The sequence below is a fragment of the Zootoca vivipara genome, chromosome 2 (genome assembly GCF_965207765.1).
Source record: "Zootoca vivipara chromosome 2, rZooViv2.hap1.1, whole genome shotgun sequence".
NCBI lineage: Eukaryota > Metazoa > Chordata > Lepidosauria > Squamata > Lacertidae > Zootoca > Zootoca vivipara.
Window position 1 is genome coordinate 107,423,060 of NC_142584.1, and position 18,697 is coordinate 107,441,756.

General features: G+C 45.9%; 1 protein-coding gene across 3 annotated transcripts; it reads left to right on the forward strand.

Moving 5' to 3' along the window:
- The first annotated feature begins 2,507 nt into the window (after window positions 1–2,507).
- LOC118081058 (uncharacterized) lies at window positions 2,508–18,398 on the forward strand. 3 transcript variants are annotated; one of them, XM_035107192.3, is made up of 6 exons: window positions 2,508–2,935; window positions 4,323–4,421; window positions 6,197–6,352; window positions 9,965–10,363; window positions 12,906–12,983; window positions 13,833–15,914. In XM_035107192.3, exons 1-5 carry the CDS (start codon window positions 2,854–2,856, stop codon window positions 12,938–12,940), a joined length of 771 nt encoding a protein of 256 aa, XP_034963083.1. In that variant the 5' UTR covers window positions 2,508–2,853; the 3' UTR covers window positions 12,941–12,983; window positions 13,833–15,914. The 3 variants fall into 3 exon arrangements, with proteins under 3 accessions (XP_034963083.1, XP_034963084.1, XP_060127180.2); XM_035107193.3 differs by lacking the exon at window positions 13,833–15,914 and adding an exon at window positions 16,847–18,398 and having other exon boundaries at window positions 2,515–2,935; XM_060271197.2 differs by lacking the exons at window positions 12,906–12,983; window positions 13,833–15,914 and having other exon boundaries at window positions 2,532–2,935; window positions 9,965–11,257.
- The last annotated feature ends 299 nt before the right edge of the window (window positions 18,399–18,697 follow it).

The following is an 18,697-nucleotide window of genomic DNA, read 5'->3' on the forward strand; positions in this document are numbered from 1 at the left end:
CCCGAGCCAAGAGAGCAAGCGCCGCTGCTGCCAACGACAGAGCCGGATCGGACGTAGCTTCAGAAGCTTCGTCTGATCCGGCTCTGTCGGGCGGGGTGGGGGAAAGGCAAAGGAATGATCCTGCACCTTTCCCCCACCTCTGCCAAGCCCCATACCGGTGAGAAGTGGCGAGAAGCGGCAACGGGGGGAGACGTTCCCCCGCCGTCGCGTCTTGCCTGCCTCCCCCGACATGGAACACAGCTTCGGACACCTCCGAAACCGTGCTCCATGCTGGCTGTGCACGGCAAGACGCGGTGGCGGGGGAAGATGTTCCCCTGCCGCTGCGTCTTGCCTGCCTCCCCCGACATGGAGTGCGGCTTCGGACACCTCCGAAACCGCGCTCCATGCCGGCTGTGCGCGGCAAGACGTGGTGGCGGGGGAGGCTTTTTCGGCGAAGGCAAGCAGGGGACACCTACCTAGCCCGCCCCCTTGCCTTCGCCAAGAAAGCGACGCCTCGGCGAAGACAAGCGGGCGGACACCTAGTTCCTCCCCCGCTAGTTCCTCTCTGTGTTCCGCTGGTCTCTGCCGGGGCAGAGACCAGCAGAATACAAAGGGGAACCAGCTGCAGCAGGGAAAGAAGGCAAAGGGAGATCAGCTGAGAGGCGGTGACAGCTGTCAGCGCCTCTCAGCTGATCTTCCTTTGCCTTTTTTTCCTTGCTACAGCTGGTTCCCCTTTCGTTAGATGAATGCCCTGATTTTCTGATCGGAGGTTTTTATGGCCACGCTTCGCAAGACGAAGCGGTGGCCATAGAAAATCTCGCCGTATAGCGAGGCAACCTCCGATCAGAAAATCCTTTTGTTAAGCGGAATTTTTGTCTAGCAGGGCATTCGTCTAGCGAGGCACCACTGTACCTGGAGTTCACCCACACACTGAAGCAACCTAAAGGCTTCTCCCGCCATTTGAATAGAAAGGCGAAACCAAACAACCAGCCTTTGAGATATTTGCCAGGACCGAATTCTCAACCTTGATTTCCCACGAATCATATAGGAACATAAAAGGTAAAGGGACCCCTGATCGTTAGGTCCAGTCGCAGACGACTCTGGGGTTGTGGCGCTCATCTCGCATTATTGGCCGAGGGAGCTGGTGTACAGCTTCCGGGTCATGTAGACAGCATGACTAAGCTGCTTCTGGCAAACCAGAGCAGCGCACGGAAACTCCGTTTACCTTCCCACCGGAGCGGTACCTATTTATCTACTTGCACTTTGAGGTGCTTTCGAACTGCTAGGTTGGCAGGAGCAGGGACTGAGCAACGGGAGCTCAGCCCATTGTGGGGATTCGAACCGCCGACCTTCTGATCGGCAAGCCCTGGGCTCTGTGGTTTAGACCATTGGCTCATTTAGCTCAGCGCTGACTGTCAGCTATGGCTCTCCAGCCCGACCTACAGATGCTAGGAATGAAACATGGGACCTTCTGCGTGCAAAGCAGGGGCCCTAACAGTGAGCCACAGCCTTTCCCCAAGGCATTTGGGCACTTCCCTCTTTGCACTTGCACAGAGCCTGCTGCCAGAAAACCCCGGCAGAAAGGCAGCTGCCCAGCCCCACCCTTGTTACCTGCTTGGCTGGTTCAGAAGAGGCCAGCTGAGATATGCAGAAGCGCACTGAGCATTCACTGCTCGTTCAGGTTCTCAAAGGCTGGATTCTCCAAAAGAAAACGCTTTTCATGTGTTGTATATGGAATCGACTCCCACAAGGTGTAATAACAACAATAATAATGAATTTTTATTTGTACCCCGCCCTCCCCGGCCGCAGCCGGGCTCAGGGCGGCTAACATCATAAAACTAACACAGTATACAAAGAACATAAAAACAGGCAATCAATCAATTAAAATACATCTTAAAATTAGTTCAGAGCAAATTAAAATCTGGACAAATGACAGCCCACAGGTAAAATTGAGAGTGGTTAATGTTCTCCAGGGCCAACTGTTACCACTGGTCTTATAAAGGACCTGTGAGTGGGCTAGGAGGCCTCTTTAATGCTTGTTCTTATACAGAAAGAAATGGAACAGCTCCGTCTTGCAGGCCCTGCAGAAAGATGTCAAATCCTGCAGGGCCCTGGTCTCTTGCAAGAGAGTGTTCCACCAGGCCGGGGCCACGGCCGAAAAGGCCCTGGCTCTGGTCGAGGCCCGCCTAATCTCCCTGGGACCCAAAATCTTCAGGGTGCTGTTATTTGCAGACCTTAAGGTCCTCTGTGGGGCATACCAGGAGAGGTGGTCCCGTAGGTGAGAGGTCAGCCATCGGTTTAGGTGGCTTCAAAAGGGGCTTAGAAAAATTATGCAGGGAAGGTTTATCAGCATCGATTAGCTGTGCTTGTGTAGCTCTGAATGCCAATTGCTTGGGAGCATCACAATACACAAGGAATCGGGGTCCATTCAAGCGGTGCCTGGAAATTTGTTCTGTGACTTTAAAACTACTGCAGCCAACTCCAAGCTGCAAGAGCTGCAGCCATACAGCTTCTCCCTCCCATTCCTTTCCAGCTCAGTTGTCTGATCTCTCCTCCTATGCACCTGGAGTTTGGCTCCCTACAGCAGGCAGGAAGGTGATGTGGATGAAAGGATCAAGACTGCCATTCACTTGTCACAAAGGACACTTTCTATCAGCTAACTAGCAGTTGGCATTGCCCAATACTAGTAGCTTTAACCAATGGATTCCAGCTAAACGAAACTGACTTTCACCAACTGGGAAGTTGGTTTTGTAAATCCATTTACAAAATTACAGCCAATTGCATCAGGCTGCCAGAAAGAATTTCAAGGATCTGCAAGTTCCTTTTCTGAAGTCTTGTCAGTCTGGCGGCTAAGATTGAAAAGAGTTCTGGAAGATGGAGGATGAAGATGGGTACATGGCTATAGAGCCAGCCACCCGGGACACGTACCCAAGACCACCTCTCAAGAAAACCAAAGGTACATGTACTTGATTTTGAAATGTCCACTCTTTTTCTTTAAGGAGAGCAGCCACTGTGACTAAAAAGGAAGTTTCTTAAAAGGAAGCCTGTAGGTTTGATTTGGAAGGAGTTTGCAGTGAACTTTGTGCATGCGACTTTTTCTTCTTCTTCTGTTTTAGTGTGTGCAGTTGTCCACAGAATAGCTGATAATGTGCAATCTGAAAATGTGAGCCGGGGGTTAGACACAATAGATATGTGTGCCTGTTAGGCACTTAAGAGACAGGCAATATCAGGGAGAGCATGTACACAGATTTTATAACGGTAGAATGTGCTCAGTTTCTGTACTTAAACTGTCCAAACCAGGCATCCCCAAACTTCGACCCTCCAGATGTTTTGACTACAATTCCCATCATCCCTGACCACTGGTCCTGTTAGCTAGGGATCATGGGAGTTGTAGGCCAAAACATCTGGAGGGCTGCAGTTTGGGGATGCCTGGTCCAAACCATATTAAAAACCTCTTCTCTCTCTCTCTCTCTCTCTCTCTCTCTCTCTCTCTCTCTCTCTCTCTCTCTCTCTCTCTCTCTCTCTCTCTGCCAGAACCTCCTCTACTGCACCCTCATTTCTGGGCAGGTCATGTTTCATTGCACCCTAATGCAAATACCCTTAAAGTACAGTGGTGCCTCGCTAGACGAATTTAATTCGTTCCACAGGTCTTTTCTTATAACGAAAAATTAGTCTAGTGAATCCCATAGGAATGCATTGAAATATTTTTGAATTTTTTTGTACCACTTTTTTGTTCCTGCTAGTTACTGTACTAACAGCTAGTTGCTGTGATAGATATGAACTACTGGCTCCTCTGGCCCTATTGATACAGGGCGTGAGCAAGGAGCAAAGCATGATTTGAGCCCCTTCCTTCTTTCCTTCCTTCCTTTCTTTTTAGTGTGTGGTGTATGATGGGGAATGTAAGCAATTAAAATAATAGACCTCTTTGCACTAGATGTGCTTGTGATATTTTATGAGGACAGCTTCCTCTACTTGGAAATTGTAACGTTTGAGCCTCTGAGACACAAAATGGAAGCCAGTCCAGGTTCAACTGTTGCTCAAGAGCAAATACCTGCACACCTGCAGCTGCTCGAGATACACTTAGATACATATCCCTACATCATTATTATTATTATTATTATTAAAAAAACCTCATTGATGTCAGCTGAACACATGGAATTCCGCTTCCATGTGTGGATCTCCATTGCTGGTTTTCTTCCACAGAGCAATGAAGTCATTGGATCCCTGTGGTCTCAGTTGCTGCTTAGTACCAGATTCAGTAACAGCCGCAGTGCACACTCAGTAGTGGTGGGGGTGGGGGTGGGGAGCAGCCAGTGGTTCACCACAAACTTTGAATTCCACAGATCCATCCTCCAATCTTCTCTGGTGGAAAATTGGTCTTGGCATTTCACTGGCGGGAATTGTTGCTTTGACACTGGCTTTGATCATTCTCACTCTTCCAGGTAAGTAACCCCTGTTCTGACCATCCTGGTTTGTATGGGGACTTCCTCATGCTATTGATACTGTTGCTTTCATGCAATAAATAAGGCAGAGTTCCTATTCATTTGCTGAACAGGAATCAAGCATTTGCTCCCTTGGTCCTCTTGCAGGGATATTGCATTTGTCCAGTCTCCCTTGCAGAACAGTTTCCGTCTGCAGTGCTTTCTGCCCTTTCTTTCTGCAGGGAAAAGCCTAGATGGCTTCAGATGCCAGGAAGCAGAGTATTATTCATATTGGGGTGGGTGGGTGGGTGCTTCTCTTCCATCTGCCAGCCCCACAGTCCACCTGCTGTTCCTTTTGTTCCCTCCCTTTGGAGCCGGCTTCTGCATCCTGGTGCTGTTGATTTCCAAATTTCACCAGCCCAAATTCCAGCATGGCCAAAGGTCTGAAATGATGGGAGTTGTGGTCCAGAAGCATATTGAAAGCAACAGATTGGGGAAGGAGGGAAGAACCTAGCCAATGTTATCAGCTGCCTGCGACCAGAAAGGATGTCATAAACTTTCCACTTACTCCATACACAATGTTTTGTTGTTGGTTTTTTGTTATAATGTAGATGTTTTATTGTAGGCCATTTTGGTGGCCAATATTGACTGAGAAGCAAGACAGATTAATATCCTTAATAAAGAAATAATTGCACGCCAAGGCCCCGGGCCCGTAGTTCCCTTAGATAATAAACACACGGACACAATTGTTTTAGGTTAATGGGATAAATTAGGCCACAACTTTATTGGTTACTGATGTGAGCGGGTTGGCTTAGGCTTGGGTGACACCTGGCTATATATTGACTCTTGCCCGTCTGCAGGGAGTCACACTAAGGGTAAACCACCTGTAGTGGGAGCCCTATGACATACATCAAATTGAGGCACCCCACGGGGTCCCTGTTGGGGTCGTGCCATGGCCCTAGCTCATGCCCAGGCTTCTGACAGGAACAACGCCCCACCCCCAATCCCTTTAACAGGATACTCTTATTGAGGAGGGGCATGCGGAGGCCACAACCTCCCCTCCCTGAAACAAAGGCTTACCCGATGCCTAACCTTACAAAGTTGTGAAGATTGCTACAAGGTAGGCGAAAACCAAATGGCTGCTGCCATTTGGACAGCCAGGGGTGTGACAGTGCAGGGAGTCGGAATGACGTGGGCGGCATCTAGGGTTGCCAGACTCAATAGACGACAGGACTTCTGTGCCTTTAATTGCCCTGCTCTCCTTTGAATCTGCAAACCTTAAAGAGAAACCAGCAGACCCTTTGTTTAATTTCAAAGCAAATGGTCTGCTGGTTTCTCTTTAAGGTTTCCAGACTCAAAAGAGAGCAGGGCAATTAAAGGCACAGACGTCCTGTCCTCTATTGAGTCTGGCAACCCTAGTGGCATCCCTCCACCACCTCCCCCAGCTGGGTCACCAAAGGTCCTGGATGCAGGGCTGCAACACCGCCCACTGCAGAAGGTGAGCAGATCTCTAAAACAACAATATTTTGTTGCGAAGGAAATGAGGCACTTTCCATTTACCCAGATGTAATATAAGTAACTCACAAGAGCTATTGGTAAACTTCATTTTGCTGAACTGAAAGTCTAACAGGAAGTAGGAAGCAAAGAATAAAAATAAAAAGGCTAAGTAGGGTAAGATTGGGACTGTACTTTGTACAAAGTCAGCATGCCTATTTCTTGCGGTTTGCTTGCTTGTTTGTTTTTTGTCCTGTTGCCCTTCATTGCTATCAGTTCTCTAAGCCACCATGTCTTCCAAGCTTCCCAAGGCTCTGTTCGAAGAAGCCAGGTGGCCTTGCCACATCCCGTGATCTACTCAGCACAACAATGTGACTCCCTAAACAGTAGTGCGTTGGAACGTCTCTCCAAACTCCCAAGATACGATTCATGCAAAGACACTTTTGCCTCATGTTTGCGTAAGTACGGTAGTTCTGTGGTGGGTGGGTGCGAATCAGATGCAGGAGTCCTTTGATTCAAAAACACAAACATTAATGACGCTTCTTCACACAGTGAAATTCATTGCTCTGTGATGTGGCGATATCGGCCACTAGCTCAGAAGTCCAAAATCTTAGAGCAGCTTTCCCTATCTTTGTGCCCCCCATGTAGGCAACTTGTTAAAACAGCAGTGTTGAATAAAGCTAAAAACTGGGTACCAAGTTGTGGGAATCTTCAGGGTGGCAGGAGAGGATATATTGTTTAATAATATCCTTCCTAACTTGCATTAGCAAGTTTCTTTTACTTAACAGAGTGCATTCCCCTTTACACAGCAGAAAACTAGTTGCAAACTCGTGTGAGTTTCTTAAGACAATGTGCAATTCAATCTGGCTTGTCCAGATTGAAATATGTTCTAATATTTCCCTGGTAAGACCCCTTGAACCCCTCTGGAAAGAATAAAGACACCACAAAAAGAAAGTTTACTCAGGCAGAGCACAGTGTGATCCCTGAAGGCAGGGTGAAGGCTCTAAGTTACAAGAACATACAAACAGGTTGTATATGCAGTTGGCAGTCTGGGAAGTTTGCCGGATGAAAGGAAGATGGAAAAGAGAGAGTGTGGCAGCATGCCTTGTCCTTTTACCGGGTCTGGAAAGGTCACGCCCACCCACTAGTCACATGCAAAGAAGAATGCTCCAGGCCAGAAGGAACAGGAAGTTTCAACTGGCTGGACCAAACATTCCCTTGCATGTCCACTCTAGCAAAACAAGGAATTTTGTACTTGACTGCTCTCAGTGGATTACATCCCACACAAGTAGCTTAAGATGACTGGCTTTTTTTGTGCTAAAATTGGATGTGGTGCCAAGTGTGCATCCCTGTGAAGATAGTTCCACAGATGTGGTGCCGCCCGCCACCACCAAAGAGGTTCTTAGCCTGTTTGGCTCCTGCCTCGCTGTCATGACAGTGCCTTTGGGTTCAATCCCGGAATAGTAGACTCTGGAGAAAGAGGAGAAAGGTTAGGCAAGAACAGGTGGAACCCCTGTCTCCATTTGGTTCTGGTGTGAAGACACAACTTCCAGCTCCTTCCCTTCCTGATGAGGAGAGTTGCCAGAATTTAGGGAAGGCTCCGAGCAGTGCCTTAGGATGGCTATAATCAGGAATCAGGGTGAAGAGGCAGGTCCCATGCTCTCTCCCTGACCAGAGGCCACCTCAGGAGCTGGGAGAAGATGCATCCACCCAGAACCAGTGCCTGCTTACAGACCAGCAACTCACGCAGAGATGGAGACTCCTCAAGAGAAGGGGCTGTGCCTGCCTGGACTTTGAAGCTAGATAGGTTGGTGTGAACACCTTGCTGTCCAGGGAAGGGATAGTGCCAGCCTAAGCTGATAATAGGTACTGCTGATCATAGAGATCATCTGAGCCTCCAGTGACAAGCTGAATCTAGGAGCTTCTCCAAGCAATGCACCTGTTGCTTCAGAGGGAACGCAACCCCATTCAGAAAAGGTGAACTTCCCAACTCCCAGACCTGGAAGCCACTCAACGTTAACATTAAACACTAAGAATTTAAACATACAGTCATACCTCGGGTTACAGATGCTTCAGGTTGCGTCTTTTCAGGTTGTGTCCCGCGCCGAACCTGGAAGTACCCGAACGGGTTACCTCCGGGTTTCGGTGCTCGTGCATGCACAGAAGCACTAAATCGTGCTCTGCGCATGCACAGAAGCACAGAATTGCAACCCGCGCATGCGCAGACGTGGCGCTGCAGGTTGCGAATATGCCTCCTGCACGGATCATGTTCGCAACCCAAGCGTCCACCGTACATTTTGACTTGTGACCAGCAGCCAGTCAAAAAAAAAAATGATAAAGAGTCGGCAAAATGTTTCATTCAGCTGATTCCATTCAACAACAACAACAACTTTTATTTATACCCCGCCCTCCCTGGCCAAGACTGGGCTCAGGATCATGTTTGCAACCCAAGTGTCCACTGTACATTTTGAATTGTGACCAGCAGCCAGTCAAAAAAAAAAAGATTAAGAGTCGGCAAAATGTTTCATTCAGCTGATTCCATTCAACAACAACAACAACAACAACCATCACCACCACCACAACAACTTATTTAATTTATACCCCGCCCTCCTTGGCCAAGACCAGGCTCAGGACGGCTAACATCAGGTATAAAAACAATTGATCAAAATACAACTTAAAAACAGGATTAAAATACAACTTAAAATGCAGCCTCATTTCAGTGGAAGCCCAGATCAAAACTGTTTTGGGGGAGAAAATGTCAAATCTTCACCAAGGCCAACTATCCAGACTGGTCCTATGTGGGCCAGAAAAAAGCCAGGGAAGTCCCCAAATAGGGGATCCATGACAGAAGGAAAAGGAAAGAGGGGGAAGGGATCAGGCTGATCTAGTCTAACAGCTGTATTTTGGACCAATGACAGCTTCCACAGTTTCTGAAAAGACAGCTCCATGTGCAGCACATTGTAGAAGTTGAACATGTTAAAACTGTCATATAGTCTGTCTGGAAAAATGTAGGTTTCTGGCATTGTTCATTGGGTTTCCACTGCTACAAGAACATACTTAAATGAGCAGAATGTCTCTCCAGGGAGAACAAGGGACTCAGCTACATTAGTTTAAGGGGGGGGGGCATTATAAATGCATTATAACACTGACACCAAATGGCTCTGTACAGTTCGATCCTTCAGCAATGTGATTTTGCATTATGAGCTTAACAAAGAGTTTTCCTGAAATGTTTTTTTAAAAAAATGTGTCTAGATCCAGCCAACCTTGGCCTGTAAAAATGTTAGCCCAAGGTCACATGAATGTTTGTTTATAATTTTATGTTCTTCAGTGAGCTCAGTTTGACCCAAAACCTCATGATCTTCTTAACCTTTTCACATCTTCAAGGAACTCATGACTCATAGGACAACTGTGGGAGGCATATGATGGAAGTCACAGCAAGAGTTGAATTTGTCACCAACTTATTCTGAAAATTCTACTGCCATCACTAGCATATGATGGCAGCTTCCTAAATATCCCCTAAATCATAATAAGGCAAAATGCTGTTTTTAAAAAACAAACAAACCCGCTCAACTATTAATATCAAACTTTGAAAATTTAAGTTACAGGTAGGTAGCCGTGTTGGTCTGACGTAGTCGAAACAATTTTTTAAAAAATTCCTTCCAGTAGCACCTTGGATTCCAACTAAGTTTGTCATTGGTATGAGCTTTCATGTGCTTTTGGTATGAGCTTTTTGGTATCTGAAGAAGTGTGCATGCACAGGAAAGCTCATACCAATCACAAACTTGGTTGGTCTCTAAGGTGCTACTGGAAGGAATTTTTTTTAATTTTGTTTTGAAAATTCAGATTAGCATGTTGAAAATCTTCCATATTTGACATTCCTAGAACGCGACAGCTCAGTCCATAGATCATTAGACTCTTAATCTCAGGGTTGTGGGTTTAAACCCCATGCTGGGCAAAAGAATTCTGCATTGCAGGGGGTTGGACTAGATGACCCTTGTGGGCCCTTGTAACTCAATGATTCTATGAAAGTTTAATTCCAACCTTGTTGGTTTCCCTTCTTTTACTCGCAGGTGAACCTTCTGCCATCTGCATACAAGTGCCAAAGACCCCCATCATTGCAGCAGTCAATGAAACGGCGTTCATCCCCGTTGATGTCAAAGTCCCAAAGACTGACTGGGATTTTGTTGAAATCCAGTGGCACCACATCAAAGGAACGGGAGATGACTTTATCCTGAAACTTAACATGAGGTCATGCAGCCTAACCAGCAAGCCGCAGAAGTGGTGGCAGCGTTATTGCCACCTCTTTTATGAGGTGTTGCCGAAACATCGGAGGAGAGTGTCAGTCATGACGAACGCCTGGCTGGTCATCTGCAACGTGCAACCGGAAGATTCTGGGAGATATCAAATCACAGTGATATCCAACAACATGAAAGATGCATGTAGTTTTGTGAATCTTTCAGTGGCTGGAGGTAAGAGGAGGCAGAGAGGTGTATGGAGGTTTGGTACACTACAGCACAGACCTGTGCCTGGAAAAACACAACACAAAACCATCCTGGGTGAGCCCAGAATTAAGTGGCAAAACTTTTTCCTGGTTTGCACCACTTCAGTCTGAAGGGTGGAGGGTGGGTATTTGAATTCTTCACCACATGGAGGTGGAAGGGAGAGAACCCTGAGCACAGAAATTGAGCACCACCAGGAGATTGTAATTGTGCTAGTTTTCTATGTGTGTCAGTTGTTGTTGTTTTGTAACATCTTTATTGAAAGCACAAAAAGTACATAACTGTATGTGCACCAAACATGGTGATACACAAACAAAAAGAGAAACAGAAACAGAACCCGTGCAGAAGGGAAAACAAAGGGGGGGAACCCCAAAATTGTATATTTTACAAGGTTGTTATTGTACTTCACCAGATCTTAACCTATTACAGTATTGGTAAGAAGGGATTCCAAATATCATTGAATTTGTCCATGGGAAGTCTGCGTTTCTATGCAAGTTGTTCGTATGTTGCGAGTTTGTATAAGTCTTCAATCCAATCGTAGAACGGAGACACATTTTTTATTTTTCCATTTCATCAGTATCAGCCTTTTTCCTATGGTAAGGGCACGGAGGGTCCACTCATATTGTCCTTTTGTAAAGTTCCATGTGCTGGGTATATAATTCAAGAGGATATTTTGCTCTGTAAATGTAAGGTTGTTCTGTACAGTTCTGTTGATGATTTCAGTTACCTTCTACCAAAATCTTTCAATATAGGACAATGAAAAAAACGTGTTTTAGAGAAGCATTATACCTATTGCATCTCCAACAGTTACAGTAGATGTCTTAGATCAGGCATAGGCAACCTTGGCTCTCCAGATGTTTTGGAACTACAAGCCCCATGATCCCTGACCACTGGCCCTGTTAGCTAGGGATCATGGGAGTTGTAGTTCCAAAACATCTGGAGAGCCAAGGTTGCCTATGCCTGCCTTAGATAGCCCTTTTTAAAACAAACGTAATAGGGTTCACATAGGGACCCAGGTAGCGCTGTGGGTTAAACCACTGAGCCTAGGGCTTGCTGATCAGAAGGTTGGCAGTTCAAATCCCTGCAACGGGGTGAGCTCCCGTTGCTCGGTCCCAGCTCCTGCCCACCTAGCAGTTCGAAAGCACATCAAAGTGCAAGTAGATAAATAGGGACCGCTCCGGCGGGAAAGTAAACGGTGTTTCCGTGCGCTGCTCTGGTTCGCCAGAAGCAGCTTTGTCATGCTGGCCACATGACCCGGAAGCTGTCTGCGGACAAAACGCCGGCTCCCTTGGCCTATAGAGCGAGATGAGCGCTGCAACCCCAGGGTTGGACACGACTGGACCTGATGGTCAGGGGCCTCTTTACCTTTAATAGGGTTCACACAAACTGGTTCTTGGAGGCAAGGAGCGGGGAACCTCAGTGCCAGAAAGCAATCAAGGTACACAAGCATAGTGCGTTTACACATCTGAGTAGCAGCTGGGCAGGGGACAGGCTTTTTTCCTCTTTTCGTCCTAGTGGTCTGTGGTGCAATATGAAATCTGTTTTGCATCTTACAGGGTATCATCTAATTAAGTGTTCATAACCTATTCCTTTCTCTGCACTTACAAGAACAAATGTAGAATGTGATAGTTCTGGTTCTGTGATCAAATGTACCATGCCTTTGTAAACCCTATAAATAAGACCTTTTTTTGTTGTTGTTCTTTTGTAGCCTACATAGAGTACAGGCACAGATCTCATGAACTGGGGGCATGTAGCCTTGAAAAAGATATGGCAGATTTAACAAAGTACAAAATTCAGTACCAGAGTGCCATCTAGAATGGAACTGGTCTTTTGGGGAGCTTTGAGGAAGTCATTTTGCATTTCTTTTCCTCTAGAAAAGTGAATATATAGAAGGCACTGAACATATCCACTGCCAGCGCTTCCTGCTTCAAATCTTAAGGCTGATCTCTTGCGCTTGCATGTTGAAATTAGGGTTCATGTTGAAATATGAAAATGTTGAAAATAGGGTTGCACCATGTTCATAGACTGCAAACGGGGCTCTCTCCTTTCTCATGATGTTTTCAGGGAGCCCTTGCAAGCTTTTCTTCCCATCCAGCATTGCTCTCACTCTAAATGGACTTCATGACAGTGCCATGTAACGGTATGAAGTTGGGCAGTGTGATGGAATTTGAAGCCAAATCAGAGTGATGACAATCATTCCAGCACCGTAAGGGAGGAAGGGAGAATGGCTCTGAGCAGGAATGGGACAGTGTACTTGCACCTCTGTCTGAAACATCTGAAGCAACTTTATGTTGAGTCAGACCATTGATCCATTTAGCTCAGCTTTGTCTACACTGACTAGATAACAACACCTGTCCGAAATCCTGGAGATCTGCTGCCAGTCAGTGTAGAAAATACTGAGCTAGATGGGCCAATGGCCTGGCTCTTATCCTCCTCTGCTATGCCCCTTTGACTCCAACCTTGTGAGTGATGATGTCCATGTTTTTTCTTTTTTCCCTTTCAAATATGTTAGGAGATGGTGAAGGAAGCAGGCATCCATCACACTAATTGAAGATTGTCAGGAGAATTTCTCCAGCTGTTGTTGGGAGAGGTAAGTGACTATACCAGGCATAGGCAAACTCGGCCCTCCAGATGTTTGGGGACTAAAGCTCCCATCATCCCTAGCTAACAGGACCAGTGGTCGGGGATGATGGGAGTTGTAGTCCCAAAACATCTGGAGGGCTGAATTTGCCTATGCCTGGACTATACCTAGGGAAGCTTCTGGAGTTTTTGGCTTGTTTACTTGTCTGTTTTTTTCACCTTTAAAATTCCAGATCCTATAGTGCATTTATTGTATTTCAAACCTGAAACTAAAAACAAACAAAAATACAGCTAGAAGCTCAAGCAGTCCAGTCCACAACACCATATAATTTGAAGAATAAGTGATTTAAGTTCTCTTGAATTAATTGGGATAAATTCACTAATGCCATGCCAGACTTCACATTACCCAATCTTCACATCAGGCAACCTTTGCAATCCAGCTTGTGCACCAAAACAAAAACAAAACAAAAACCAGTCCTGGAATCCATTGTGTTAGACCCTTTCAGATGACCCAGTTTCTCAGGACTTGACTCAAACATCATTGTGTTTGATTTTTGTATGGGGAAGGGAATCTGCTTGTTCGATGTAGCCCTAAATGCAGGGTATCTAGAAATCTTTTAATACATAGGACTGTTGCAGAAAGACTTTATTCCAGTTTATCACTCCATTCAAAGATCAAATTGAGGGGAGGACATTGAATGGTAAAAATTTGCAGCATTCAGCCCCCCCCCAGTATGATTCAGGTGGCCATCATGAGGAGGCAACTCATCTTTCATCCCCTTTGATAACTACACTTGTCTGATAGTTAAGATAGATTTTGTTCTTGTGCAATAGTTCTGTTCTTTGTTCTCTTCCGTAGCAAAAGAGGTAGCAGGTGGATCAACAGAACTAGATGAAACTTTATATCAAGCCAAACCAGACACAGTAAAATGAAGATGACAGCAACGCATGAATTCCTCTTCTCCAGCAGTCATTCTCAGAATTAGGCCATAAATGACCATTTTTGCAAGTCATGGACGGGAGAGATTGGATCCAGTGTGACCCAGTGTGTACTAGTAACTGAGTTGGCCTTTGATCATGTAGAGTGGAATTCAAGCACCGTCACCCTTGAGTGCCTAAGTCCCTACCTCTCAGCCTCAACTGTAAAACAGGAGTAACAGTAAATTATCTCCATCATAAGTTATGAGTTTGTGAGAGCAACGCACAACAAAAACACTTAAATCTGGGACTGGCTAGTGGCTGAATGTTGGACACCTGGCAACCATATGTATGCTGCTTGACTTTCAGGACAGAAACATAAGTGGAATAAATGCATTTAAAGTAAATTGAATGCATAACTTTGCACACTAGTAGCCGTTTCGAAATTGCAAAGTCGCGCTATTATACAAAGCTCCCTATCTCAAACCATTGCTTATGTACCTTCTGCAAAAAGTGTAGTTATTTGGAAATGTTTCATTTGTGTTGCTCATTAGTCAGTTGCCTCAGCATAGTAACTAAGGCTGCAATTATAAACGCACCTTATCTGGAATTAAATCCCATTCAAGTAATTGGGACTTTTTCCCCCCCCTGAGCAGGCATGTATAGGATGGGACTGTAAGTGTACAAGCTGTCAGGAAGGCCCAAGTGAAAATCTTGTCCCATCCATTACTCATTAGATTTCCTTAGGTGGGCCTCTGTCAGCCTCAGCCCTGCACATGTAAGAATAACACCAGTCCTGAAAGACCTACATTGGCTCCCAGAATGTTTCTGAGCACAATTCAAAGTGTTGGTGCTGACCTTTAAAGCCCTAAACGGCCTCGGTCCAGTATACCTGAAGGAGCGTCTCCACCCCCATCGTTCTGCCCAGACACTGAGGTCCAGCTCCGAGGGCCTTCTGGCAGTTCCCTCACTGTGAGAAGTGAGATTACAGGGAACCAGGCAGAGGGCCTTCTCGGTAGTGGCACCCACCCTGTGGAACACCCTCCCATCAGATTTCAATAGGGTTGCCAGACTCAATAGAGGACAGGACTTCTGTGCCTTTAATTGACCTGCTCTCTTTTGAGTCTGGAAACCTTAAAGAGAAACCAGCAGACCCTTTGTTTAATTTCCAAGCAAAGGTTCTGCTGGTTTCTCTTTAAGGTTTCCAGACTCAAAAGAGAGCAGGGCAATTAAAGGCACAGAAGTCCTGTCCTCTATTGAGACTGGCAACCTTAGATTTCAAGGACTTTTAGAAGACATCTGAAGGCAGCCCTGTTTAGGGAAGTTTTTAATGCTTGATGTTTTATCGTGTTTTTAATATTCTGTTGGGAGCCGCCCAGAGTGGCTGGGGAAACCCAACCAGATGGGCAGGGTATAAATAAACAAATGGTGGTGGTGTCTTGAAGCAGATAGTAAGATCTGGAAAAGAGTGGAAGGAGCTCAGGGAGCTGGAGTATCCCAGGGTGGGCTGCAGGGTGGAGGTGGCAGATTCCAGACAAGAGATCTCGGATTCCAAGGAGGGGCATAGCAGCGTAGGATATCTGGATAACAGTGAGATAACAGGGGCGTGTCCCACTGTGCTCCCTTCAGATATGCCTAGTCTACCTCCTCCTGTCACCCAAAATCCTTTGCCTTTAGGCGAAGCAGCTGAGAGTAATGTGGAGCCAGCCTCAATTCCACCTCCATCACCATTGACAGGGAAACTCTAGTGCTGGCGTGAACAAACCTCTTTTAGACAATGCAGAAGGAGGGATGCCCACTTGCTTGCCCAGTCCTAGGACACCAGCTGCCTGTCATGCAAATAGCTTTGTCTGCCCCACTCTTCAAAAGAAAGGTGTGGGGAGTGTCACTTGTTGGATCAGTGTTTAAGTTCGCGCTCAGCCATGCATTTAAACTCTCATGTACCTGTTAATTTCTACACTCTGTGCCTTGCCTTATGTACCTATGATCTGACCTAAAAATTAAAGCCTTTGGCAGAACTGGAGTTGGAAGTTCCATTTCTTCACCTGACAGGGAGGGTCAGGCCTATCCTATAGGTGTCTAAGCAGAAGTAAGGCCCATTAAAGTGAATGAGACTTACTCCCAGGCAACTATAGACTGCCATCCTATAGACAGCAGCCTGGGCAACCTCGGGCAACCACAAGCCAGATGCAGCCATCCAGGGCCAGATTTTCCTATCGGTCTTTGGGTCTCTCTCCAGGCCACACCCCTCACCAGACCTGTTCTGCACCTGCCTTAAGTGCCTTTGCATCTGACTGTAATATGTCCTTGAAATGCGGAAATGCTTCTTGGGTGCCTGGATGGAGAGATGAGGGACAGTATGGAAACCTCTGGCTTGTGCATGGCTGTTTTTTGAATGGCTATTATATGCTCTTCTGCACAGAAGGGACAAATCTATCAACGAATCATAGACTTGTAGAGCTGGAAGGGACCATGTGGATCATCTAGTTCACCCCCACCCCCACCACCGTGCAGAAATATTTTACCCAGCATGGAACTCGAACCCATGACCCTGATATTAAGAGTCTTGTGCTCTACTAACTAAGCACAAGTTTCTGTTTTTCTGAGCTTCTCTTTTTCCCATTCTTAAGTCCAGTTTGCCACATTTCTGGAGTATGCCCTTTTTTTTAAAGTCCTCCAGGAAACACGTCAGCATTTAACACAATCATAATATACACATTTTTGCAAGGAAAAATATATTCATGTATGCATTTTTTAATGCATATTTCTCTCCCAGTATACTGGTACTTGTTTTTGTACGGCGTTTGGGTTGGAGAACTGTCTCCCAAAATTTCATACAATAGTGAATTTTGTAGGGTAGCTGTATTTCCGTTTGAATTTTGATGTGAGGATGGCAAATTAAGAAGGTTCACATTAAAATGCAGACCTGAATTTCTTCCCCCCCCCCATCCCTAGGTAGAAGTCACCTGTTGCTTCCCTCATGCGCACACTAATTAGCCTCTCAGGGCTGATTTCCTTCAGAAATCAGCCCTGAGTGCTCACTGGAAGGACAGATCGTGAAGCTGAGGCTCCAATACTTTGGCCACCTCATGAGAAGAGAAGACTCCCTGGAAAAGACCCTGATGTTGGGAAAGATGGAGGGCACTAGGAGAAGGGGACGACATGAGTTTGACCAACATGAGTTTGACCAAACTGCGGGAGGCAGTGGAAGACAGGAGTGCCTGGCGTGCTATGGTCCAGGGGGTCATGAAGAGTCAGACACGACTAAACGACTAAACAACAACAACAATTAGCCTCTGCTGACTGCAGCCCCTTTGCCCAGAGGCTCCTTACAACTAGGATACTACATGGTCTGGGAGTGAGTACCTAAAAATGGAAAGCGTAGTGCTGCTGGTCAACAAAAGAGGTTTAAAGACTGTCTCAAGGCAAATCTTTAAAAAAGGTAGTATAAACACTGACAACTGGGAAACACTGGCCTGCAAGCGCTCCAGTTGGAGAACAGCCTTTACCAAAGGTGTCATGGGCTTTGAATACACTCGATCTCAGGACGCAAGGGAGAAATGTGCAAAGAGGAAAGAACCTTTGGCAAACCCTCACCATGATCAACTCCCGCCTGGAAACCAATGTCCCCACTGTGGAAGGACGTGTGGATCTAGAATTGGCCTCCACAGTCACTTACGGACCCATTTTTTAAACCGTGTTTATGGAAGACAATCTTACTCGGCTACGAGTGATCGCCAAAGAGAAAGAGAAGAGACTGCTGGACTCAAAGAGATTTGCACTTCAGTAGGCATGCATAGGGTTAAATATTATTAAGCACTTCTAGTTTTGTTGGATTCAGCCCAGAATCTATCTCCATTCTTCTAACACTTGTGAAATAACAAAGTCAGTGTGGAAGAAAACACATTTAATTGTTTTTTTACTCTGAGCAATTAGTTTACTGCACTGCCCCCAGTCTCAAGATAAGCCTCTCCAACAGAGAGTCAAGTTTGCTACCATATACAGAGTGTGTTGTTTTCCTCTCCCTTACTCTGTCTAAATCCCTGAGAAACCATTCTGCCTTAAAGCACTCATGTAGTTGCACATTAAGTTCCTTTCTTTTGCAGGCACTAATTTCTTTCTAATTGCTGTCATCATCAATTTCTTTCCTACTCACGGTAAGGGGCCCCAGCTGTTAAAAAAACAAAACCTCCACCTCCTTTGATGTTGACTTTGCTGGTAGAGATTAAGGCTGACTGGGGTTATGCACAACCCAGCAGCAACACCTACATTGTTTTCCGTTATCTTTCGACAGGGCTCTTTCTGAGTTTGCACCTGATGATTTTCATCAAGTTTGCTTGTGCTTTAAAAACCTAGAAAGTTAAATTGGCAGTTGTTGAAAAAACTGCAGGGAAAAGTGTGTGCAGTGGTGTCAGAAGAACACCAACCAGATTAACATTTTGAAAGCACTAAAATTCTGCTAAACTAAGGTTCTGCCCCCAAATCAGTAAACGCTGGATTCTCTCTCCTCTCCGTCTCCTGTGTCTCATTGGCAAAATCCAGGAAGAACAGGTTTTAGACCTGCAACAACCCCATCATGTGAATTCAAACCGCCGACCTTACGATCTGCAAGCCCAAGTGGCTGTGTGGTTTAGACCCTGGGTGGTTTAGACCCTAGTAGTGCTGTTGCACTAGTCGTTAGTTTATGGCCTACATCAGGGGTTAGCAAACTTTTTCAGCAGGGGGCCAGTCCACTGCCCCTCAGACCTTGCGGGGGGCCAGACTATATTTCGAAAAAAATATGAATGAATTCCTATGCCCCACAAA

Coding starts and splice junctions, on each gene's coding strand:
- LOC118081058 (XM_060271197.2), top strand. CDS start 2,854: ATGGAGGATGAAGATGGGTACATGGCTATAGAGCCAGCCACCCGGGAC. Junction 2,936..4,322: donor ACCTCTCAAGAAAACCAAAG/GTACATGTACTT, acceptor TGAATTCCACAG/ATCCATCCTCCAATCTTCTC. Junction 4,422..6,196: donor GATCATTCTCACTCTTCCAG/GTAAGTAACCCC, acceptor ATGTCTTCCAAG/CTTCCCAAGGCTCTGTTCGA.